The sequence below is a fragment of the Typopeltis vanoorti genome, chromosome 10 (assembly GCF_054136105.1).
Source record: "Typopeltis vanoorti isolate ZY-2024b chromosome 10, IOZ_Tvanoo_1.0, whole genome shotgun sequence".
Classification (NCBI taxonomy): domain Eukaryota; kingdom Metazoa; phylum Arthropoda; class Arachnida; order Uropygi; family Thelyphonidae; genus Typopeltis; species Typopeltis vanoorti.
In genome coordinates, this window is record NC_143558.1 from 41,588,264 (window position 1) to 41,616,148 (window position 27,885).

At 34.7% G+C, this 27,885-nt stretch overlaps 1 protein-coding gene across 4 annotated transcripts in view; it reads left to right on the plus strand.

Annotated features, from left to right (window-relative positions):
- The window catches only part of LOC150102363 (uncharacterized), a 445,051-nt gene extending 417,766 nt beyond the window's left edge, over nucleotides 1-27,285 (plus strand). For 3 of the 4 annotated variants that reach the window (XM_090398788.1, XM_090398787.1, XM_090398789.1), the window contains 2 exons: nucleotides 15,680-15,730; nucleotides 26,098-27,285. In XM_090398788.1, the coding sequence (XP_090254914.1) occupies nucleotides 15,680-15,730; nucleotides 26,098-26,118 (72 nt within the window). In that variant the 3' untranslated portion in view covers nucleotides 26,119-27,285. The remainder of the gene's footprint in view (nucleotides 1-15,679; nucleotides 15,731-26,097) is intronic. The other variant, XM_090398791.1, reaches the window with a different exon arrangement.
- Nucleotides 27,286-27,885: the final 600 nt, after the last annotated feature.

Here is a 27,885-nt window from a genome sequence, read left to right on the forward strand (position 1 = left end):
TTGTTGGAACATAGTATTAGTAATGACTAGTCCATGTCCTTAGCAGAAATCCAGTAGGTACCTTACTGCTATTAACTTTCTTTCTTCCTTCAAATTTTTTCAGAACAATTTTATATGCATGGTGTTAATTTTCAACTCTTCTGCCTAACATTTTATAGCTATTATTTAGCGGTGTCATATCTGTTTTAGTCTTCATCTCTATAACTCATACACTGTCTATGTGGTACTTCTCTAAATCTTCTGCTAGTTCCACTTCTCCTCCACCCCATGGGACATCTACATTTTTATGAACTTTTGTTATCCTGTCTTCCAGACCACTGGGATCCAGTGTCTTGCTGCCATGTTTGCTGTGCGACCTGTGGACATCCAGAAAGAGGAATCTTGGTAGCCTTGCATTACTTTGGCCTCTGCTTTGACAAAACGGGTAGTCCTGGATGGCCCAGTCGTGATCAATTGGCTAGTGGGCTTCTTGCAAATGTCAGCAGTGTTGCATTAAGTCTCCAACCCTCATGGTTTGGAATTGCCGTGATGTTCCACTCCTGAGTACACTCATTGCTTGGCAATCAGTGGGTGTTCATGTGTAGCTCCATGGTGGGTGGGCAGTGAGATGAAACTTGATATTTTATATTCCAATTGCTTCAGCCCATACTTCTCATAGGCAACTTTAATGGACACGACACTATGGGGTAGTATGAATACGAATGGATGAGGTCATATCGTTGAGTGAATGCTCATCAATCACGAACTCTCCATTGTTAATAACAGAAGCAATACCTTCTTCCATATGCCTACTGGCTCATGTTATGGTGGATCTTACAATCTGCTCCCCTTGCCATTTTTTTATTGCTCATGTAGAATGTAGAAAAGAACATCTATGGCAGCAATAATTTTCCTGTTATTTGCATTGTCTTGACAGAAACCATGTTCTCCTACATGAATGCCCTGTATTCTCTAAGAGCAAAAGCTGACTTATTTGCCAGGAACTTTTGATATGCTTTCTTCTTTTCCTTCACTGCCTCTTTAACTTCCTGTGTCCACCGTGAAGTTCTGATTTTTCTATCCTTGCAGACAACCTCACTACATGCCTCTCTGGCAGAATCAATCAATGTTTTCTTCAGAGCTCGCCACTGAATCTCCAAGGTTTGATTCCTGTTCTCAAACTCTTTAATTTTTTCTTCAATAATCTTTGTGTATTTTAGTCTACAGTTCACATCTGAGAGCTGCTCAAATTTTATTCGCTTTAAAACTTTCTTACATGTTATTCTTTTCAATATGAAATTCAATTTTATCCTGCTCAAGACCAAATAATGATCACTTCCAATTTCAAATCCTCTGTACACTCTGGTGTCCTGCACAAGGGAGAAACCATCACTATCAACAATAACATAGTCAATGAGACTTTTTCTTATTCCTTGCCTCTTCTCTCCATGTGAATATGTGTGCATTTTTATGTTGGAACATGGTATTAGTAATAACCAGTCCATGTCCCGAGCAGAAATCCAACAGGTATTTGCCATTTTTATTAGCTTTGCTCTTTTCTCCAAATTTTCCCAAAATATTTTTGTACGTCTCACAATCATTTCCTACTCTGCTATTTAGATCCCCAACAAGGACCAACTTATCCTTTTTCATTGTATTAGTTCCTTTTTCTAAAGCATCAAAAAATTCCCCCACTTCTACCTTAGTAGAACCTTCCGTGGGACCATGGGCACAAATAAGTCTCATTGTCCAATTCCCCATTCTGATATTTGCCCACATCACTCTATTAGACTGCCTGCCATTCAAGAAGATTAGCCTCGTATTTTGTGTTGAATACTATGGCTACTCCTTGTTTTCCTTGATTGTCATATCCTGAATATAATAGTTTGTATTTATTGCTCAGACTCACCAGTTTTTGTCTTTTTTGTTTCAGTCACCCCTATTATGTCGATCTGGTAGTTATCTAATTCTTTAGCTAGCTCCATTTCTTTGCCATTCAGGCTTCTTATGTTGATAGTACCGATCTTTAACTCTTGTGATGTTGAGTTGGACTGTGGTTTCAGATTTGTTCCAGTAGTTGACTTTTCACTGTTCTCCCTGGTGAAAACAACGGTGGCCTTGTTTAACCAGATGATGCCCTAGCTGGCATGAAATTTTGTATATTGGTTTTCTATATTGGTTTAAGCCAATATGAATATAATTTGGTCGGCTAAATCCCAAATTGCCAGCCCATCCTCGTTCGTTCAGTATCCAGGTAGATGCTCAACAGGGTGCATCACGAGAAGGTGAGGATTGGACATTAGGTCAGAGGCCCTGGTCGGTGCTCCGCATTCCTTTAAAGGCTATGTGGAAGTCTCCTCTCAGTTATACAGCTTTGACCCTTAAGCACCCTCCTTTGCCAAGATCCCTTGCCTCTTCAGTTTCTTGTAGCATAATCCCACTAATATAATATGCCGCTGGAACTCTAATCATGCCAAAGTGCATAACTTTACACTTACTAACATTAAATTGACAGCCAATTTCATTTGCACAAATTTCCAGTCTGTTCAAATCATTTTGTAATTGCTGAATATCAGTAGCATCCCTGATTGCCCTGTCTATCTTTGCATCATCGGCAAACAATTGCACAGCTGATGTTAGATCCTTCCTGATGTTATTAATGTATAGATTGAACAATAATGGCCAAGGACTGAATCCTGAGGTACACCACCAGTCACCTTAAGTCTGTCAGATTCACACCCACTGTATACCACTTTTTGATATCTCTGTCAACCACCCTGATCCAAGTAGAGTTTATATTCCAATTCCATGTTCTCCAGTTTATGCAACAGCCTTTCATGTGGTATCCTATCAAATGCCTTAGAAAAATCCAACGTTAGCATAGTGTATGCATTCCCTTTATTCAACTTGGCCGTAACATTGTTATAAAATATGAGCAATTGCTAAAACATGACCTTCCTTTAGTAATCCCATGCTGTTCCTTGTAGAGTATAGCATGTTTGTCTAACCATTTCTGTATGCGAATTCTTACCAACTTCTCTAAAATCTTCACTACCACACCAGAGATACTGATAGGTCGGTAGTTAGGCACATCAGTTTTTGCTCCACCCTTGCACAATGGAACTGTCATACATTCCTGTGGTATCATTATTGAGCTGAGACTCCGGTTATACACACATGTAAATGGCATAGCTAATTTAGCTGAACATTCCTTTAGCAAATGAGCAGATATTCCATCTGTCTCTATAGACAAATTCTTATCCTGGTTATGCAAGAGTTCTTCAACCTCATTTTCATGAACTTCTAACTCTTCATCCAATGTAGCAGTAGTACTGTGCACCATGTTACATATACACCTGGTTGGTCTGTCTTAGCAAAGTGAGCACTCGTTAACTGAACAATCTCATTAGCTTCCGAAACTCGAATACCATCTGCATTCAATAAAGTTATTCTTCCAAATTCATTCTTTCTTTTACTTGCAGCATAATGAAAAAATTATTTTGGATTTCCTTTAGTTTGCATAGCCAATTTCTTTTCATACTCTGATTTAGCTTTTCACACAATACTCGTTATTTTTCTGGCTTGAGCTTTAGCTATTTGATAGCTCCTCTCACTGTTATTCTCAAGATATTCTTTCCATATCATCTTCTTCTTGGGGATCTCTTCCTTAATAATGTTGCACATCCATTTTACTCCCAACCTATTTATTCTTTGAACACTAGGGATACATTCAGATACTGCCTCATTTAAGCACTTTTCAAAGATTCCCATGCATTGCTGACATTTTTCCCATTCAGTAACTGATACCATGGAACCAAGATAGTATTCTCCTACGTTGATCATAATTTCCAGCTTTGTAGTTTAGCATGTAACCTGTTTTAATCGGAGCATCAATACAATTAGATGCTTCCCAAGAAAGTACAGCATGATTACTGTCACCAATTGGTGGTAAAATAGCCATATTCTTGACAGAGACCCCTTCTGATGCTATGAGCAAATCCAGCACTCTTTGACCTCGAGTTCCTTCTTTCACATGCTGCTTGAAAAAGTTGTCTTGCAACAATTCAATAAATTCCTCTTCTTTCTTATCATGAGATTTTGCATCTACCCAGTCTATGTTTGGAAAATTAAAGTCACCCATAATGATCATTCATTTAGTACCCATGAGGCTAAATTGCCGATGAATTTCTTCGTCCCCTGCAACTGAGCCACCAGGTCTGTAGCAACACCCCACCCTATGTTCTCCCCAGGACTTTTTGAATGGGCAAACCGCCCGCTAATTAATGTTGTGAATTGACATGGCTAAATAATGAGCAAGAATGGAAAAATAATTTAAGACATTTTTTAATTAATAGTGATGAGAAATCGAACCGGAGAATCTCGATACTCGTGAGACCAGCTCAATTTCTTGCATTGCAAGCCAATCTCGAGAGCTTCAGATATTCACTTTGATGCACACCAATCCATATGTGGAAGAAGAATACAACAGTATCTGCTGCAAAGGAGATCTTTTACGAAAGAGACATAATTTTGATGTTTAAAAGAAATAAATTGTGAAAATTGATCAAATTCAAATCGAAGGCAAAAATCAATGTTAAAAATCTACATATATTTTTCTGAATAATGGTTTTTGTCCGAAGATCATGCGAGAAGTATTTAATATTTTATTTTGTAAAAGAAAACAGGCCTGCTCATCAAATATAGTTGTGATCTCGGGGAATTCTTGAAACTCTCGAGGACTATGACGTCAGTCTCGGGTGATACCAATTCCCATTCCTAGTAATTAATACTTATAAAAGTAAAATTGTGACATAATGCACGTTATGTGTCTCGGATATTACTGTCAGTGCACAATTCAGTCAATTGTTCTGATTAATTTGACAATGATATTTTGTATTTATTAAATTACCCCATAATGAGTAAAAAGTCAAGTCAGAAAACAACATTCTTAAGTTATTTTAAGAAAGAAGAAACCGATAAGCATAGTAGCAAAGACACCAAACCAAGAAGCAATACCATCCCTCCAACATCAGTGAAAGGGACACTTATGGAGGCAGTGTTCTCATGTAGGGTGCAATAATCAATGGCCACACACCTTTTCGTATTTCTGATAGGGATACAATAACTCTGCAGAGGTACTGAGAATAGATCCTTGATGGTAGGGTTGTGGTTGACCCAGATTTTCTCTTCGTGCATGACATTGTCACAGCCCATAGAGCTCAGGTAGTGGTGAAGTATTTGAAACTGACACACTCAATAGGAATTAAGGACTGATCCTGTGTGATATTTGGAAATCACGTATCAGACCTTTCCACATGTCAGAATTCAACTTTTCAGTCAATTATTTGCACACCATACTGAACAATAGCTCATTTATGCCAGCTTTCCATATTGTTACAGCATAAGTTAAAAATGACTTATACTGTTACAGCATAAGTCATTTTTAACTTATGCTGTAACAGTTCCAATATGTTTCATATATTTTTATATGAAATTAGCCTTTCTTATGTTTCATAAGAAAGGCTAATATGAACTATAACATTACTGTTCCTGTTAGCCCTTCTTGTATTTATTATGTCATCCTAACCAAGAAGAAGCCCCAAGTTTCAGTGACAAAACCAGAAGTTAGTTTCATTATATACTATTTACAATCATAGTATTATTTCTGGGAAAATTCCAGATGCTGCTACTCTAAGTAAATATTATTTTTATGGCTATTTAGCTTATTTTTGTTTAGGAGAGCCCCTTTTTATAATGTCATTGGCTTTTTACTCAAAATTTTAGGGCATTACTAATGTTTTATGTAGATGGATATATGAAGAACATATAGGAGGAATAATTCGGAGATATCTTGCTTGGCGAAGAGCAAGCTGGATTCAGCCCAAGTATCAGATTTTCACTTTAAAGACAAATAGTTGAGAAATCTTGGGAATATAACAATGAAATGTAAAACGTGCATCTAAACACCACTTATCGGGTATTAACAGTTAGTTGTTTAAAAAATTCCATTGGTTAGTGGTGAAAGATAATGGAATGATGTGTTCCACATGTATGAAATACAGAAAGAGATGACCCACAAACAAGGAAGTGACTTGGGTAACTATGCCATGCACAAGACTTCGAAAACAAAGCTTGGTTGACCATGAACAAAGCAAGTTACACACTTATTCTTGTTCAGATATAATTGAAAAATGTATACTAGAAGAAACTGGAATGGGGCAAATTGAAAAATCAATTTCAATTTTGAATAACTTGCAGAGAAATGCTTTTCTGGGAGCTTTAAAATCTATATATTGGTTAATGAAAAATGAGTTACCACATACTACATTATTTGAAAAATTGCTTCAGCATTGCAAAACTATGGGCTGTTCCTACTTGGAACATCTTAACATTGATAAAAATGCACATTATACTTCAGAAAGTATAATGCAAGAGTTGATTGCTATTTTAACATCAGAATTTAGATCTGAAATACTGAAAAAAATACATTCTGCAGATTATTTCATTATTTTATGCAATGAAACTATAGACATCTCAGTTTTAAAACATCTGATTGTGTACATTAAATATGTTTGTCAACTTAGAAAAGAGGTCAGGGTTAGTTTTGTATCAACTTGCAATATAATTGATGGCAAAGCTGAGACTAACTAACAAAGTAATTGAAACCCTTGACAGTCTAGGCTTAAAAACTTGTAATCTGGTGGGCCTAGGATCTGATGGAGCACTATCATGATTGGAAAGCAAAAGGGAGTTGCAAAACTGCTCAAAGATAAAACAAATGGCCTCATGGTCAACTGTCATTGTGTAAACCACCGATTGGCTCTTGCTAGTTCCAAAGCAGTTGCTGAAGTGCCTTATTTAGTCATGTTTAATGATATCTTAAGGCAATTGTTTTTCTTCTTCTTCCAAAATTCCTCAGTCAGGATGGCTGGTTTAACCCAAATCCAAAATATACTGAACAGTCCTCAGATTAAACTTAAAATGGCTAGTGACACTAGATGGCTGTCTCATGATTCTGCAATACAGTCTCTAAGAGAATGCATGGGGAGTGTTATAGCTGCATTGGAAAGAGAGGCCACCGAACGAAATGATATCACAGCTGAAGGTTTAAGTAAACATATCAGAACATACAATTTCGTAGATACACTAATGATGCTTTCAGATGTGTTACCACATTTATCTAACTTGTCTAGATCATGGCAAAGGCTAGATGTTGACTTAACTGAAATAGAGCCAGAAAACTATCCATCATGGGATTGAAAGACACTCCTGGCAGTCATTTTCAAAATCTTCATCAGCATCTTCCAGGTGAATTGTCAGATTTACATTGATTATTCAGATTCTAATGTCATTACGTTTAAGACTACAATATATGATAAATACATAGGCACAGTTATTAAACACCTAGAAGCAAGATTTCCAGATATGCCAATCGTTTCCTGCTTTTCAATGAAAGAAAGTTATGATCAACGTGAGGCTTCTGAGATTCTTTTTGATTATTATTCTAGAAATGGAAGTCCTGCAGAACATAGTGTTGTAATTTTTTCTGAATCCTGCTTGTTCTGGAAGTTGCTAAAAATCTAGGCTGTTTTGTATTCTGTTTTTAATGATTTTTGTAAAATATTTTTATATTATTGAAAGGAAGGAGACTGATAGGATGGTAATTTTTAATATTTTCTCTGTCTCCCTTTTTAGAAACTATAATAAGGATAGTATTGTTCCAACTCTTAGGTATTCTCATCTGTCTTAGGCAAATATATAAATAAGGATAAATTTATACATCATGCCTAAAGTGTACCAGTCATAACATAGTAATGACTGGTACACCACATGCTTTCAGAACTTCTATTGCTAACTCATCTTCACCTGGTGTTTATTCCATTACTCATTCTACTCATTGCATATTGAACTTTTTTTAAAATATCAGTGTATATTTCTTTCTCTTCCACTTGGAATATTACATTTTTGCTTTCATATTGGTTTAGTCTTGGAAATCATCATACAACTTGGCATAAAATGATTCTATTATTCTTCTTATGATCTGTTCTTTATACTTTGTTATTAGTACTCCATTTTCATCTTTAAATGATTATCAGTTTATTTTGTCTTATGGACAACTTTCTTTTCACTGCTTTTAGACTCATATTGTTAATTCTAATTTCTTGTGTCATACTTTTTCTTATTGTTTTACATAGCTCCCAGAATCTATTCTGGGAGCTATGTAAATCTTCTCAGAAAGAGAAGAGATAGGGTTTCATTAGACAGTTTTCTTTCATCCTTCTTTTGGTTAATTCCATTAATCTTTTTGGCATTATTTAGTATGGTCTCAGTTATTATTTAATAGTTTTTATCCAGGTCTTCATTCATATCAATATTATAAAACTCTTCTTCTGTCTCTTTCTGGAAGAGCTTTTTGTTTTGTTTTGTTTTTTAACCAGATTTGATTTGATAAATTAATAGAGGGGTCTTTTACTTTTGATCAGTTTCTGTCTTTCCCATCTTTTGTTGATGACAATTTTTGATTTCACTTTTCTGTGGTCACCACCTGTATTGAAACTATTTGTTACAGCTGTTATCTTGGACAATATATTTTCTGTCGCTTAAAATATAATCTATTTCCTCTCCATTTAGACTTTTCCGTGTCCATTTCTAATTCTTCCTTTTTTTGAAGAAAGCATTCATTACATGAAGCCCTCTACTTTCAGCAGATTCTATCAATCTTTCGCTATTTTCATTCCTCTGTCCTAGTCCATATTTTCCAATTGCTTCTAGATGTGCATCTGTTACATCTGCTTTGCCATTGAAGTCTCCCATCAAGATTGTAACGAATGTATCATTGCTGCTTACCATTGGGTTTAATGTTTCATAAAATGCATCTATTTTTTCTTCTGTGTGGTCTGAGGCTGGTGCATAAACTTGTATAATTCTTAATTTATAACATCTGTTTATTTTAAGGTAGAGTTCTGCAGTCCTGTTTGTGATATTTTATTTCTTGTATTTTATCTTTTATGGTGCAGTTAATTAGGAAGCCATTTCCTTCCAGATATCTTGGATTGTCACTATAACTACAGTACATGTCCATTCTTTAGATCTATACTATTTTTACCAAATCTCTGGGTTTCACTCAATCCGATGATGTCTCATTTTATCTTTTCTGTTTCCAATAGTAATTCTTGTAATCTCGTTTGTCATAATGACCTGCAGTTGTAGGTACACACATATAATTGTGTTATTAGTTCTATTAGATTTTATACGTGTGGATAGGTTTATGTGTTCGTCAGACATGTTGTAATAGATTTAACGGTATTGATATGAACACAGATGGATAAGAAAATAACTATTTATTAACTTAAAAGCTAATATTTCGCTGGTATTATATCCAGCATCTTCAGAGCACACAACACAAAGTTTGTTACAAATGCAAGACAACCACAATCCGTTGTAACAGTGGGGCTAGTATAAATAATTGCAGCGTGCAACACAAGACTAAAGATGGCACCCTATTAGGACTTTAGTCTTGTGTTGCATGCTGCAATTACTTATACTAGCCCCACTGTTACACCGGATTGTGGTTGTCTTGTATTTGTAACAAACTTTGTGTTATGTGCTCTGAAGATGCTGGATATAATACCAGCGAAATATTAGCTTTTAAGTTAATAAATAGTTATTTTCTTATCCATCTGTGTTCATATCAATACTGTTAAATCTATTACAACATATTAGATTTTATCTTCTTAGTCTGTGTATAGTGTTTCTCATCAAGAGCAGACCTCCCCAAAGGGTTTAAGTCTGGTTTGTCATATAGTTGAGAGCAAGGGCTCTTCGGCCTCCTTTATACTTATTATTGTCCATCATTTTTGGCGGTTTTGGTCTAATCCTTCCTTGCTGACTAGACTTTGTGGAAGGACAGCCTATTTAGGTAAGGCTGTCCTTCCACCTGGGAGAGAAAGCAAACTCCCACTGCTGTGAAGAAGAAAGTTCAACAAGACAGGAAAGATACACTGTAGCCCTTGAATACTCTAATAGCATTGGGGGAAATGAGCAAGAAAAAAAGAAACATAGGAACCATTCTACAGATAATCAGATGTATAATATGTGAAGTAAGGCTTGGTCCAACATCAGATACTTTGGGTTTGCCACTCCCATGCTCACTAGAAATTAATCCCTGAGACATTTAGGCACAGTATCTAACTTTAATCCTTCCTGCACTTCAGTGTGGTAAATAAGTGAAGCATGTCAGTAATGTATACTATCAGAAGGGCCAACTTTGGCATGAGAGCTGTATCACTATGCCTGATGTAAGGACATCAAGAGATTAGGTTAACAACCTACCTGAAGATGCAAAATTAGCTTGCTCAAGGAAGCAATAGAAATTGCAACCAGATTGACAAAACAGAACCAAAGAATCAGACAAGGAGATCAGAAAAACTTCAAAACAATATGATCTGATAATAGCTACTTGGATTGTCAGATCATTAAATAAAATAAATAAATACATAAACTACTTAAAGGACTTAATAAAAGATTAAAATAATTAATATGATCTGAAACTAAGGAAAAGGAATGTATAAAACACAACTACATAATAGTAGAATAAGCAAGAAAGTTCAAAAGTTAAAGTATAGTATGCCCCACAGATTTGAGACCGTTCAACACTTCTGCGCATGTCAACAGGAAGAAAATCTATTCCGATAATAGGGTAATTAGTCCGTATTGTAGGATGAGTTGTTTATTATTACACATCGGAAAATTAATTTCTCATTTATGATCATTGTAGTTAACTATGTTGCTTGTATAACAGTTGGAAAATTTTATCTATAAAGCACGTTATTTCACGTGTTGGCGATCAATTTGTACGTCCTTCATTTCTTTCTCCCCTTCGGCATGAATCGCCTATTCTTGACAAGTCGCCAAGCAGAGACCTACAAACTGTGGGCCTACTATAGTAGTAATATGGCATGAGCAATGTCAGTTCATTATACATATCAATTAGAGAAGAAAGTGCATTCCAGTAATAAATTTCATAAGTATGTATGGTCTCTGAAGAAGAGAGCTCAAGAAAGTTTGATCATTACTGTTGGAGATTTAAATGCATGAATTGGGAAACTATAGTAATACTAGAAATGTCAAAAATTTAAGTATGTGCAAACTAAAAATGAAATTAAATTATTACACTTTTTGCAGACTGTATGTGTGTGTGTGTGTGTGTGTGTAAAATAAGAAACAAATGTAAGCTTATAATACCATTAGGCCTGAAAAAATTATCAGAGGACTGTTGTATTCACTAAAATTAGTAAAATTAAAAACTAACTTAATTAGTTACTAAAAAGTGGAAAATCAGTGAAACAAAAGTCCACTTCAAAATACCATCATACTAAAAATTATGCCTAAATAGCTAGAGCTATTTAGGCATAATTCTTATTTGAGATGAAAAAAAAAAAAATATGAAAACAAGCAGTAGAATAAGCAAAGATAGTATAGTGTGTAGCCTGTTGTAAAATAAATTTATGAATGGAATAAGAGTGAAAATAACCGAACCCTAAACAAGCAGCATCCAAACCAAATTTAATTGCTCACTTTATGAGTGGGATTAGAAATCGCATTAAAAAAGATGAGAGTAGCAAGGAATTTGGCTTTGTTAGCTTTCAAGAATGTGTGAACAGAGCTAATTTAAGGTTGTTTAATCAGTTCAACTGTTTCGACCAGTGCATACTTCCTGTCCTAACATATGGAGGAGAAACATGGACTTTAACAGAAGCCCTAAACAAAAAGCTGAGAACAACACAACATCGCATGGAAAGAAGTATGCTAGAAATAACATTAAGAGATAACAAGACAAATATCTGGATAAGATCTCAAACAGATGTCATGGATATTGTAAAATACATTAAACAGGCTAAGTGGAGATGGGTTAGCCATATTGCCAGATGCAGTGATGGGAGATGGACTAGAAAAACAACAGAGTGGAGACCAATGGATAGAGCAAGACAAAGAGAAAGACCGAGAAGAAGGTGGAGAGATGAACTGGAACAAATTGCAGGAGTGAGATGGATGGGAGAAACAGAAAACTGAGTGATCTGGAAAATCATGGGGGAGACCTTCGTCCAGCAGTGGACAGAACCAGAAGGTTGAAGAAGAAGAATCAGTTCAACAAAATGGGAGAGGTAGCAAAATAGGTGGTTAACTGGGAAAATCACCCAGAGTAACCATGGATATGATATGCTGTTAGAAATGCATTAGGAGTTCAAAATAAGAACTTGATAATATTTGAATCCTGACAAATAACAGAATAATCTGATGGAAAATTGTCAATAAACAGTAATAATGAAACTTAATCATGTAGTCATACCACAGACTCTTGTCCCCCCTTGCGGGTATGCATCAAGAATTTGATGATGAATTCTTTCAAGCATAAGCTTATAATAGGAACCAAACTTACATTACTTTTTTATTTTCTGACTCCTGCCCACAAAAGGTAAATGGGATTAAAAATGAAGTAGAGAAGATATTGAGGCATGAACAGGTGGGAGTACTACTATGCATCATATTTTTACTTTAAAGAACATCATTGAAGAAAGCATAGAACTTAGCTCATTATATCTAAATTTTATAGATTTTGCTAATGCATTTGACAGTATTGATAGTGAAAAATTATGGCTAATTATTGGAAGCTATGAAATTCCTGGCAAATACACAGAGTTAACTTTGCATTAGGAACACCCATCTAATGACACTTTGGTCCACCTCTCACAGCTTGCAGACATCTAGGAATCGATTCCACAAGGTGTTGAACATCCCTGTGTTAATCGACCCATGTCTGCTACATCAACTTTGTCAGTTCACACTCATTCCATGAAGGAGGATCAGCAGTTCTCACACATGTTCAATTGGATTACGATCAGGAGAGTTTGGAGGCCAAGGCAATTTGGCCAGTTCCTCCAATCACTCAGTAGTTGTATGAGCCTGATGACAAGGTGCATTGTCCTGTTGAAAGATGGCACTGTGGTCGGGGTAGACCTGCAGGTATGGATAGAGATGGTTGGCTAACAGGTCCCTGAGCGTTAACCATTAGGTGTTTATGGGATGATAACCAACAGACCTAGGACGTGCCAGGAAAAAGCTCCCCAGACCATAACACCGCCTCTGTCTGCCTGCTAAACCCCAACTGTGCCACCAGGGGATAGGGCTTCATGCTGTTTACACCAAATGTGAACCCAGCCATCAGCAGGATGTTGCAGGAAATGGGACTCATTACTCCAGACAACCTTCTATTCATCTGTCGAAGGTCCATTGGCAGTGTTCTTTGACCCATGTGAAGCATTGTTTACTATGCCTGGCAGTCATGGGTACCCCGATTTGTCTTAAACTGTGGGATCCCAGCCAAAGTAAGGTATGGTGCATGTGAAAATAGGTCGAACTGCCCTGCTGCTGTACAGACAACCTTCTTCCATCTGTCGAGGGTCCATTGCCGGTGTTCTTTGACCCATTTGAAGCATTGTTTCCTATGCCTGGCAGTCATGGGTACCCCTGTTGGTCTTACACTGTGGAATCCCAGCCAAAGTAAGGTATGGTGCAATGTGGAAATAGGTCGAACTGCCCAGCTGTTATACTGGTAGGTGAGCTGTGACTGTTGCACATTGTTGCTGAGATACCAGTCATGACATCCAACACTCACCTCTAAAATCAACCATGCATGGCTAACCAATGTGAGAACTTCTCCTGGATGTCTGCTAATGGTTAATCTAGTCCTGGTACATCCTTGATACAGTAGTACAGTTGTAGCTACACCAACAAGTGTGGCTGTTTATGAAATACTGGCAGCTGCCCTCCAGGCCTACACCTGTCTAGCCATGGTCAAATTGGTTGCTTCGCCATGTTTCCCTATTAGTGGCAAACTTTTACTAATTATGTACAGAGGATAGATATGCCCAGTTATGGTAGCCACACATGCCATTGGTGTCACATGGTACTTCATTATTGTGCCGAATATGTAAATGAAGGGGGGGGGGATCCTAATGCAAAGCTAACTCAGTGTATGTGAGAATAAACAAAAAAAAATTTTAAAGGAAGGAAAAGGTTGTGCAATGTCTGGTTTACTATTAAACATTGACTGGATTATGAGAAATGTTACAGGTATAAGAAGATGAATTAAATGGAATCCTATGTCACAGTTGGAAGATCTAGATTATGCAGATGACAGTTCATGATATCATCAAAGTAAAATGATATGCAAGCAAAATTGGAAATGGTTCGTCTTAAAATAAATGACTGAAACAAAAGTTCATAAATTGAATAGCCATAAAGATCAATATGCAGTACTTGTTAAGAATTTTACTTGCTTTGAAGCAAACATAGATACTGATATTGTAAACTGCATGTCATTATACTACTTCTAGGCAAACCAAAAAAGAAAGTAATACTGCAAATTTTGTGCTATATGTGCAATCCTCCATTTTCATGTTTCGTGTGACCATAGCCAACATGTTTAAAGCATGCTACCAAGAAAAATCCACTTTTCAGATACTTGGTATTAGCAACTAAAAATTTTGCACGAAAATATTGCAAGTTTGAATGATTAAAAAAATAAATAAAATGAAAGTAATGTTAAATGTTTCTTGTGAGAATTTGGATAAAAGAAGCACATTGTATCATAATTCAACCCTTTGTCTTCTGTGCATGTTTTAAGGAACAAACTACAGTGCTATAGTATAGCATTCCTCTACAGCTGAGTTTTGTTTTTCATAACAAAACTCCTTTAAATGTATTGTGTAATCCATGTCAAACTTTTCATTTCAAAGCAATTTACTGCATTGCATTTTAATTTTTTCTGTCAATTTATACCAAAAAAAAATGTAATTAAGTTTTAAAGAAAATCATTTGTAAAGTGGTAGCTTTTACTGCTACATGCAAAAAAAACTGCTCTTATGTATATACAGATTTCACCTTGAACTCACCTATATCTGTATATAATTCACAAGCATTAATGATCAGGGTGGGGGAGATGTAATCAAATTTAAATTTATACATAGAAATGCATGTACTTATGAGATTCTCCTGCTGTCACATACATAAAAAGTTGTGATAATCACCATGAAGGAATTGAGATAGAATCACGGAACTTACACATTCTTCTACATGTTCTCCACGAAGTGTTGTACACTTGTTACGATGCCGCTGCATCATTTGCAATCCTCTGAGAAAAAAGTCTTTCCCTTGTTGCACAAACCAGTCGTTTTTGTTCTAGGTGTTTATCAAAATTTTTCAGTCACCCTTTAAGAAAATTAATATAAAATTTTACAGATTGAATTACTGAACATTACAGATATTGTGGGAAAAGATTGTTTTGGTGGAAGGAAAACTTAAATTCATAAAACTATAATGACTGGATTTAATCATACTATTTCGCATTATTCCTCTATGCAACTCTATTTACCAAAGAAAAATCTTTCATCAGATGGCTCTTAACAATATAACTAATTTGCATGTCATTATTCTTGATATCTGTAATATTTTACTTTAATAATTTGCATTTTAATTATCCTGTTTATATTTGTATGCTTAATAAACAGTTGAGCTAACAAAGCATTTCAGATTTTCTGTACCACTACCAAAGATTACTAATTCTACCTTTGCTTACGTTGTTAAAATTCTTCCCAGCATTCTTCCTCTAATATGCTTTGACATTTTCTCTCATTTCCAGTCAACCCCAACTTCAGTAAAATCTGTAAAGCGTAAAAAATCCAGAAAGAGGGTAAGGTCCTAAATTATACATTGCATGCGGTGCATGGAAAAAAATATTGTTGATTATATATAAGCTTATGTAAAATTCCCAGTTTTTGAATTTTTCATGATAATTTTTGTGAAATGAGTGCTTAATTTTATACATGTGGCTGGTCATTTTTGTGTGCATTGTGTTAATTAATCCAGAATTTGACATTTCTGTCACTTTTAAGATGTGTTTTTTTGGAATCATTATTGCTAGATTCATTGTAATTTTTCACTTTCGTAACAGTCTTATGCACTAAAAAAAATTGAGATGAATATGTGGTGTATACTGTATTTTTATGTATTTTCAAAACAAAGATATTTTTGTTTTGTAACTAACATTAACCAACTTCTATTGTTTTTTTTTTTTCATAAAAAATTTTTCTCCTTTCATCTTGTAGACAACAGTATGTGTGATGTTTCCTTTATTCACAGTGAATAAATTCAGTGTTATTCTATTCACAGTGAAATTGAAGATAACAAGATCAGCTATGAAGACTTTATAAACTAGCTGAGAGCTTATTAGGTGGTGCTGAGGGAGGAAAGGGAAAAATTGTTGGTTTCCTCTTTCAGTGAATCCATGAATTTCAAGGACTTGATTACTTTGTACATAAACACATGCACACAAACAAAGTAGGATGCATCATTACGTGTTCTAGTCATTATGTGAGCTTATATGGTGGTATTCTAAAATTTTCAGATGTGGTGGTTTTTTGTTATCTTTCCTTTTATTTTCACCATTATATTTCTAAAAATAAAATACTATTCAAGCTAGAATAAAAATTACAAAAGTGCATATATTTTTGTTACTAATTGTTTCTTTTTTCGAGGAATATTATTTTGCATAGTATTTTTAGCTCATTAATCTCTTTGTAGGATTACTATACTACACTGATTAATTTTTTTCACTACTCCATGTTGTAGGTTTAATGGAATATTTACATTCCATTAAATTAATTAATTTTAATTTAATTAAAAGAATATTAATTTTAATGCTTCCAGTATTTCGTTGTTTCTGTCACTGAGACATCTTCAGGGATTACAAGTAATTCTTGTAACACACACAAAGACAACACAATGTTAAATGAAATACGTGGGTGACTCTCAAGTCCTATCTAATGGTGTGCCCTCTATGAGTATTTGTAGGTGGCCTAGGATGTAAAGTCGGACCTCTGACAATCACTGTTTCCCAAATTTTGGGAAGTTTTATGCATCCGTATTTATTTAAATTTGGTTGGTTTCAGAGTGCTGCTACAGATTCTAAAAACAGTCTTTCCTTTTTAAATTTACTATGGTGGAGCATGGCAGCTTTCTTCTAAGAGATCTTGTGGGTTGTATTCAGTACATGATCTGCAAGGCCAGATTGACCATAGTCATGATTGCATATACAATTTGTGTTCTTCTAAATGGATGGTTGCTGATCAACCTGTCTGTCTGAAGTAAGCCAACTTACAGGAACAGTGTACTTTATATACTCCAGACACTGAAAGAGAGAGAACTGATCTTTGGTGGAATAGATAAGGGTAGCAAGTTTCCAGTGAGGCTTCAAAGCTGTGTAGAGGTTGTATACTTTTTTAATGACCTGCCTATTTTTTCTGATGTGCCACGGATGTAGGGGATGGTGATGTCATTTCTGGAATCCTTCTGAAGGGATGGCCAAGGAATGGGGAGGAACTGATTATTTTTTTAATTCTGTAATCACTGTAGCCATTGGAAAGGAATGTGTTGATTCAGTTGAAAGAGAGGTTCCACTGGAACAAAGATTATAGGCTCTATTGGTTAGAGTTTTAATAATGCCATATTGTTGAGAGGGGTGGTGGTGGGAAAGTTTGAATGTATCTACCTGTGTGAGTGGGTTTTCTGTATATAGTGAAAGAAAGGTTACCATTAGGAAGGAGTGTTACTAATTTACCCTTAGTTTATCCTTCCTGGACACTTCAGTAACATGCCTTCCTTCTAACAATTTTTCTTGACTTCTGATAACCTGCATAGTTTGCAAATGTATCTGCCTGTGTGAGTGGGTTTTCTGCATGCAATGAAGGAGAGGTTACCATTAGGAAGGGTGTTACTAAGATGTCTAGGAAGGGTAAACTAAGGGAAAATACCTTAGTGATGGCACTCTGAAGTCAACTGAATTTAAATAAATACAGATGCATAAAACTTTCCAAAATTTGGGAAAGAATGATTGTCAGAGGTACCACGTTAACATTCTAGGCCACCTACAAATGCCCATAGAGGTTGCACCACCTAGATAGGACTTTTTCATTTAATATTGTGTTGTCTTTTCGTGTGAGTGTTATAAGAGTTAATTGTAATCCCTAAAGATGTCTCAGTGACTGAAACAACAAAATATTGGAAGCATTAAAATTAGTTTTTAATCCTTTCCTAGTGCTGTAAATATTCCATTAAACCTCCAACATGACGTCCTCCCAGCACTTAAGCCTTAACACACTTTTTTCACTACTAGCATTATTAGTAGTATTATTTGAAGTGGTCTGCCATAGTACATGATTTAAAAACTGGTGAAGAAAGACTTGCTAGAATTCTGAGTAGGTTGTTAACTGAACAAGCAGAGAATTGGTCTCAAATAATCATAAAGAGGTATATTTTAACAAGCGCATTCTTATGTTGTGAGGATTTGAATCTTGATTCTAGGCATTTGTACTGTTCAGAATTGATTTCTCACATAGAAAATAATGTATCATTTTACTTAATTTTGCCACTAAAAAGTTTAATAAATTATAGAGATAATGAATTTTCAGAGATCACAATCAAGGAAAACATTCTAACAGTGGCATGCTGTCATTTTTTTTTTTTTTTCACCTTCACACTGCATCCTTACTCAATAATGAACTTTTTGTGATATATTAGCAACTAAGAAAGATCCCATGAAGAAATGTATTAGCAGCATAGTAGATAAGGGAGGGAAAAGGGGAAAAAAACCAATTGTAAATTAAAAAACAAAAAAGTCCATGCAAAAAAAAAAAAAAAAAAGTGCACATCCATTTTGCTGACTTTCCACAACATACAAGCATCTAAACCAGATGTTATTTTTCAATCCTCAGCTGATGAATATACAACTGTATTTCGGTATAATTATCATATCTTATAACCTATGGTCATAACATAAGTAATGACTGATATCAGACAAGTAAAGAGGACCAGGACATTATTTGATCCAAAGTTACTTGTCTCTAGCTCAGTTGGGAAATTTGGGACATGTTATTTTGAAAAGCCCTGAGTTCAGTTCTCATCATGTAAGAAATTTGAAGGAGAATTTGCTGGTCTCATAAATAGCTTTCCTCCTGGACACGTTTTTTCCTTGCACAAAACAGGCAAAATACCAGAGAACATATGCATTTAGCAGAAATACTGTAGATGGAGAATCATGTAGTGTGAGACCTTCCACAGTGAGTCCAGAAACTGTGGGGGTGTCATGTCATTTTCCTTGGGGACTACAATGTTTACAACTCAGGCTGGAAGAAATTACATTTGTTACTGATCTAACAAATTGTCTTTCTACTCTTCAGAATACCAGATAATTCATGCCATCCTACGAGTGCTCTGATCATTTTCTTAACTAACTTTCCTTCCAAATATGTTGTGGGTGTCATCTTTCCTCTAGGTAACTCAGACCGTATAACCTTGTTCATATTTCCTTTACTATAGAACCATGTTATTTTCAATCCTTTGGCACTTACATCAATTTAGCACCAATGCCAAATTGAATAACTTCCATGATTTCTTCTCTTTACTGTGACCTAATAACTATTTTTGCTCTCCTGACCAAATAACCATTATAATCCTTACTAGAATGTGATGATTTTCATACCCTTCCACCTCAAACCCATGATCACTATTAAAGCTTACTTAACCAACAGATGTGCCAGCAATCCAAATTTCCTCTGCCAATGCTGGATACATGAGAGGTCTGTGCTTTTGTCCATGCTTCTATACATAAATGAATAAAATATTTGATTTAATAAAACATTAAATCTAATATTTTAAACTTTGATCTCCCTGCTGTTCCCCAGTCAGATGAGAACCTCATTGTGCTTCCAGAACACAGTTCTGTCTTCTTTCTTGCAAGAAAGATTTCAGTCAGTTCACTTCTTCTTATCGTCAATAATGTTTGCCATTCAAAATTGGATTTCCCTTCTTGACATGATTTACATCTCTGGCCTTTTCAGGCACAAATCCAATATATTCCAAGCCTCCTCAGTCTTCAGAAAACTTAAGTGTCCTTTTTCATTTGAGACACTGCTAAAAACCTGTATGACACTTTACACTATATAAATTCCAAATTTCCCTAATCTTAGAATTTGATCTCATACTGGGATGATGAGAAAGCAACTAGAAGTAAAGAAAATGAGTTTCCTGAGTTTTTGAGGGACAACTACCTCAGACAGCAGAGTACGCAAGGATTAGGGGTCTTAGATTGATCATCTCATCAGAGAATGTAATTATAAATGAGGTGTTAAATCATCCTCCAGTTGGTGCAAATGACCATGAAGTGATTACCTGGGTGGTTGCCAGCAGTGTTGAGGACCTCTGTGTGAAAAGGGTATATGTGGAACTACAAGGCTGGTAATTATGAAGAGCTCAGGAAACAGCTTGCAGATGTGGCATGGAATGAGGAGTTAGCTGTAAAAGAGATCAATGCAACTTTTTGGGGGTGGGGGGAATATTCAAAAACTATCTAGTAGAAGCAATGTCTAAATATATTCCAAGGGTCAGAAGGTTAAATAAAGTGGGTGTGAAATGGAAGAAGTGGTAATAGTCAATTCCATGAGGATTACAAAGACCAGGCAAGGCAGATGACTTGGTTGGTAAGGATATAGCAAAAGTGAAGTATGAACAGCAGTAGCTAATAAAGCCAAAAAGAATCCTAGGGAGTTCTTTCAATATGTAGCCAGCAAAAAAAAAAAAAAAAAAATTATTATGGAAGGATGACATTGATTGGAGAAAATGGCATAAGGACAACTGCTGCAGACAATATAGTGGAGATACTTAATGAGCAGTTCATAATAAAGGTCATTCATTCTTGTGCATGTGACATCATGGAGAGTTTGAAAGCAGTTGATGATAGGGCAGCGAGACTCGCTGTGACTGAGCAAGGGGGTATACGGGGAATTGAGCAAACTTGATGTTAATATGACTTGATGATATATCACTATGTATTCTGAAGGAATGTGCCAGGGAGTGGGCATCTGCCTTGACATATTTTATAATATGAGTCTTGCACTGGATCAAGTTCCAAAGGAATGGAAGGAGGGCCATAAGGGAGTGGCACAATCTAATGAAACAAATGACATAAACAGTTGCCGCAACACTAATGAAGGTTGCCTCTTTCGACAACAAAAAGATACAACAGGTGGCGCCACTAGTTTCTTCTGTTTTCAAAAAGTTCTGTTTCTTTTTGGACTTTACTGAACATTTGTGTAAACTTTTATTAAACAAATATAAGTGAAAAGAGTTTCATAAAATGATGACAAGCCATCATAAAGGACTGCTCATGCTTACATAAATGCATGTATGTATGTATGCACACACGTGTGTGTAATGGAATAAACTGCTTTTCTATCATAAACTTACACCAACTATGAACGTCACTTGATTTGCTTCTGTTAATTGCATTTTTTTTTTTAATTCAAAAGAATAAACCAAAAATTATATATATAGGAACTTATCATTTAGGTTTATTAAAATTGGTGAGATTTTTCACCACAGTACATCTTTTATGTACTGTGACACTAATGCAAGATTACCTAAACTTATTCATGTCAAAGGCAAATAAGAAATTTTCTTTAGATGGTATTAATGGAATGAAAATATAACATTTGTGCTGCAGTCGGGGGGGGGGGGGGGATACAAACAATGACCAGCAGTTTGCAAACAATTGGGAAATATCCTCTCAAGATTTTAAACACATATAGTGCAGTGTTCTCAAAGTGTGGTCCATAGGCTACTGGTGGGTTGCAAGAGAATTTCTTTAGTAAATAAATACAGTATTTTTTTTATCTTAGTTTGTAAATTTTCAGATACAGTTTAAATACAATATTAAAATCATTAAAGTTCTTTTACATAAATTGTTTAATTTCAGTATAATATGTATAATTTGTTACATGCTGTATATCTCAACATTTGAGTGTATACTAGTACATAAAATCAGCCATTATGTGTTGCCACGATATACTGAGAAATCCTATCCTAATTTTCCATTGAAAAATATTGAAGTTGTGTATGTTATGTCAACTACTCTGCAATTTTGCACTTAGGAACTGTATATAAATGGTATGGGGCTAGTGGGCTATTGAGTTATATGCTCTATCCAAGTGGACTACACCCAGAAAAGTTTGAGAAACACTGATGTAGAGGATACTTTCCCTTGCCAAATCCTGGTCATCACTGATTATATCAATTTTTTTGTGACTTAACCTGTGAATACACCTCTGTAAATAACTAAAAGCATTTGGTATCAAATATTTTATAATATTGAAACTTTTCCAACAGATAGTATCAGATTTTGGGGGGAGAAGGGGGCTGTATCTACCTCATGTACAACTCCATCTCTTAAAGCAATTGCAAGAGATGTAATATACGAAGAGGTTTGTTGATACAGACAAATCATCCTTCAGAATACATGCAGTTTACAGACAGAAAATACTAGTGATGGTGGGCAGTAGATGGTGTTGGTGTAAATGATGGTAGTGTAGTTGGTGGATTAAGTAAAGAAATACTAGTGGTGGTGGGCAGTAGATGGTGTTGGTGTAAATGATGGTAGTGGTGGATTAAGTGGAAACTGAGAGCTGTTGAGCAGGTGTCCTCCCTCGATGAGTCTTTGGACTTCTTGGAGGTATCATGAAACAATAAGAAGAAGAAACATAAATTAACACAAAGACATCAGATATTTTGGACTGAATCAAACAGGCCATCATCAGTGATATAACAGACAAATTCAAAGGAACCATACAAGAATGAATTTCATGCTAATGCTATGAGCCAAAGACATCATTTGTCTACTTTCAACCTGAATAAGATATGTTGTCCAAAAGATATTATTTACAGTTACCAAGAATTAACATGTACCAAGCTGTTAGAAAGAAGAAACAGTCATTTCTGGTGCAGTGAAGCCTAAGAGCTAAAGAATTAAGTAAACATTCATATGTAAAATAGCTTCTATGGATAAGCCATATGCTCATCAAAATGATTCTATATTCCACTTAGATGCCATGCTCAGAGAAAAATAAATTAATTAAACATCCAGTAGTTGTAGCATTTGTGTTCTTAGTCTTTTCCCAGTTGAATGGCCAATTTATCCAAAATATGGAACATGGCATTTGTAAGGCACTTGACAGACATGTTTAGATTAGATTTGGTTAATAAGATTAGACAGATTGTTGACATGAAAAATCCAATCTTTTAACTCCACTGCTTTCAACAGTGGAGTTAAAAGATTGGATTGTAGGGATCTATAATATGTTAAATCTTCTTGGGGGGGGGGATTGAATGCCTGATTTTAACAGTACTCAATTTGGTGGAACAAAGTGAGGCTTTAAATTAGGATTCGATTATGGCTATTTTTTGGACTGGTTAATGGGCTCTCATGCTAAATATATGTACCAGTCAAAGTTGATTTATAGTAGACATGGCTCTGAACATCCAAAATGTCTAGGAAAACAAAGTTTTTGCCTTTTCCATGGTTGAGCTTGATCTAGTGATACAGATTATCTACCTATTTTAAGACTGAGATAAGACATTTTCTGGATAAGGCCAAACTACAAAAGTTTTGTAGTTTCCCTACAATAGTTTTGTAGATTCCCTGTTCTCATTCATTCATCCTCAGGATGAATGGATGAGAACAGGGAATCTTATAAATATTCAGAATAGTTAAGGTAGATGAAAGGAAACTTCCCATGCCTACCTTCTGTCTTGTAAATTTTATTTTTTAAACAAATAGCCAGAGTATATTACAAATTTTAAAAAATATTTAATACATCAGGAGGAAATTTTTGAGATAAAAATAGTTTGGACCAATTGAAAACATTAATGACAATATGTCAGTAGGCTGTAGAGAAAAGTGTTGAGCACTTGATAGATGAGAAAAATTCTGAGCAATTGCAGTAGATAGGAGAATCGATAGTTATCAGTTAGCACCTTGATGAATTTTAGCTAATCCATAGTCAAGGATTCTACCAAAATATATGAGTTTCTTTATAGTATTGTTATCCCAGCTGATAACTTTGTCCAGTAAAGAATTTGGTTATCTAATTTGGCTTTTAGTAGGATAATCTCCAACCTCTTTGGTAAGTGGATCTATCCAGATCATAAAAGGATGATTTTTCTGTTGTAAAAGGCATCTGTAACCATAATTCTTCTTTTGTCTGCTTTTGAGGTAGTGAGATGGCTGTTATGATTAAGGAATTTTAGAGCATTCAATTTGGACACAGACAGGAAATTTGAAGTTTTTTGTAAATTAAAGATGTAGGTTTCCACAATCGCATTTAACTTCATTGTTGAATGGAGGATTCCTATCGCCTACATCCTGAATCTCCAAACCACTCACTGGAATCCTGAAGAGGGAATAATCTTACTCCTGTGTTTTCCACTCAAAGAGCTTCAGTGTCATATTTCATATTATGGGTGTGCTGGCATTCAGTAGGGTACAGACTTCATAAACACCAATACTACATCCACTACTAGCAATCTCCAAAATTTGATCTACCTCAACATTAATCCATAAAAGCTTTTATATAAACATTTATTTAAAGAAAACGCTGATGCATTGACTGAATATTAATCAGAAATTGTATCTTCTTTACCAAAACTTTGGGAGTTAATTTTTAGTACTAAAACTAAGTAAATTTTATCATTGTTGCTATTCAAGTTCAAATCTAGTCAAATGCTATCCCTAGTTTATGGCTTACCATGCATGTAAAATTATGCATTCTTCCTTTTGAGTTTGCCTGTTATATGGTGGTCTGATAGACTCAGTCCAAAATACTTGTATTTTGTTTTATAAAATACATCAAATAATTCATATTATCACAGAACCTCCATCTTGTGCATTTCATTTGTCACAACTACCTTTAGGAGATGTCTGATCTCTTAAAACAGGGGTCGGCAACTGGTGGCCTGTATGTTGAATTATTCAGTGATGTATTCAGTATGATGAATTAATCAGTTTTGCAAAGATGAGCGTCACATTTGGAAGCACGTATATTTGCGAACAAGCATTTTCTGCCATGAGTTTTAGAAAAAATAAATTTTCTTCTTGACTGACTGATGAATGTTTGAACATGCTTTGATTCGAATTTGCACCTCAGGTTATAAAGTGGATATAGATAATTTGGCTAAAAAAAAAAAAAAACAATCGCAAAAGTCACATTAAGCAGGGAGACGCACATATTGTGATGCATAAACTATATTACTTTGTTTTTATGTAATAATAATTTTTCGTTGAGTTTTATTTTCATGCTTGTTTCGTATCTCGTACTTTAAATATTTTGTATTTTAAGATTGATATAATAAAAATTGATAACTTTAGTATTTTTTAACTCACTATTTTCTCTTAATTAAATGCTTGCGGCCCACAAGTCTGAAAAGGTTGCTGCTCCCTGTCTTAAAGGATAGTATTAATTTGCCTACTGGTAATGTAATGTTCATCCTTGTACACTTAATGGAAGGCTGAGAAAGGTGGGAGGTTAGAGTTGAAATTCATTTATGCAGATTTGCATGCACAAATATCCTCTTCATAAAGGAAGAAATGAGGACTGTGCTTTCCATCTTGAAATTATTGCTTTATGAAACAACTAATCAGGAATAGTGATTGCAATTACAAATGATGTTTCTATTTGTGTGTTATTATGATGATGATCATCATCATCCTGTATGATTCCACTGCTGGGCAAAGTCATCTTCCATTGCAGGCAGGTCAGATTTACTTCTTCCATGGTAAACCAGTCCATCTTGTATGTATGTGTGAGAAGAACAATCAAGCATGCATGCATGCTGAAGGCAGAATTCTAATCTGCAACCCTTAGGCTGAAGAGTGGACGCACTAAACTCTGGCACAATATATACAGTAATCTATCACTTCTCTGACATTCAATTAACCAACCTTTGCATGTCACTCAACTTCTGATACAGCATAGTGCAAGTGCACTTCAATTACCAAAATGGCAAATTGCCTTCCCACTGTGGTTAGATAAAAGGTAAATCATCCTATATATATATATATATATATCATACCAAAGATAATTAAAATGTTGTGTTCCCTTAGTTTGCAAAATACTGTGTGTGTGTGCATATATATATATATATAAAATTTTCCCAACCATTTTTTTTTTTTAGGGTGCATCAGGAAAGAAATGACCAGTGGTGCTGAAATGCTTGCTGGGAGTCAATACACATATGCATAGGAGTGTGCCAATCATAATTGGTGGGACCTTTGCTTATCAGCTTTATTATTGCACATGCAGAGCTTGTTTATTGTATTGTACACGAATTAGTGGTTTAGCGAAGCTCTAACAGAAGTATTCTAAAATCAGTACTTCACACAAGCCTTCGGTTACTAGTACATGAATCTGAATATGAAAAAACAAAGAAAAAATCCAGTGTTTATTTATGAGGCCCAATATTTATGAGATATTTTAGATATTCTTGAAGGTTGGGAATAAGAAAAAAATGACTAGTTAGAGGCTATGTTCCTATAAACTACTATTGTAGTTATTAGAATTTATTCGAGTTTATTTTCTACTTTATTTTTAAATAAATGAGTAGGAGTTTTAGCTAAGTATTGGTTCCATTTTTAAAACTGGTGAGCACAAATTTCCTTACTGGTCTTAGTTCCTTAATTTATTGCTTTCAATTTTTTATATTTATGTTTTAATTTATAAAATATTTTGTGCCGTGCATGTTTTTATTTTATGTATGTAATACATATATTTATACTTTGATTTTCTTTCCTTTTTTTTTTTTTTTTTCTTGTACTATATTTGGTAATAATGCATTTGTAAAGAAAGGATTCCATTAGATAACCAAATTCTAAAAGTTGTACAGATATATATTAAATAATCATACATCCTTTACATTAGCGTAAATTAATTATATACAATGGTATAAGATTCTGCACTTTAACAATTTTTAAATGTAGCTTTGGTTTTAATCATAGAACTAAAATTATTTGGACTAGATTCCTTCCACAGTATGTCATTATTCTTGTCCATTATGATTAAGGTCTACAAAATTTTATGAGATGACATGAAATGGTTGTTTTTTAAACAGTTTTTTTTTACTCTAGCAGCTAAGGAGAACAATTTTTTGAAAGGTTTTAGACTATAGATAATACTCTGCTTATTGCTTTTCCACTGTTACATATTAATATATACAGTTGATTAAATTTTGTGTTGTGTAAATTTCAGAAATGCTTTAAATTTAAAGGAAAGTTTTTGCTCTGCATTTCTAAGTGAAATTGATATCTAGTGTCTTATGTACATTATGTTAATATTCATTTAATATTAAAACTGGTAAAACAGTGGACTGATTTTCACATTATTCTATCATTTTACATTTGTGCTACACTCTTATTACATTGTTAAATTACAGTTCGGTGTTTTTCTTGGAAGAAGCAGGATAAGTTTCTCACACCTTAGAACAAGCATCGTGTAACATAAATACATTGAATGCTGTGTTATCCAGATAGCTTGGGAAATGGTATAATGATAAAATTATAAAGTAACAGAATGACACATGAATAAAAATTTAATTCATGTTTGTAGAATTTTTAGCTTGTCAACATACCTGAAAAGAGATAAACCCAATAAGAACAACATTTAAATTACAACCATATATGCTAGATAACATACGTTATATGTGATATATGCTCTCAAGTATAGAAGGATTACACCATCTATAACTATTAGAATTCAAAAGAAATAAATTTAAATAATTACAATTTTATGAAACACAGGAATGAGGAATATTACTTGGGATTACTTCCCAAAATTGGAAAGGTTTAAGGTAATCCTTTTTTGTTGAGGTTCAGATTGTGAATGTGGGCTTCAAAAACTTTCTTTATATAATCTTTTCGAGAAGAAAAGAACATTTGCATAGCACTTTAGTTTTATTCGAATGAATTCT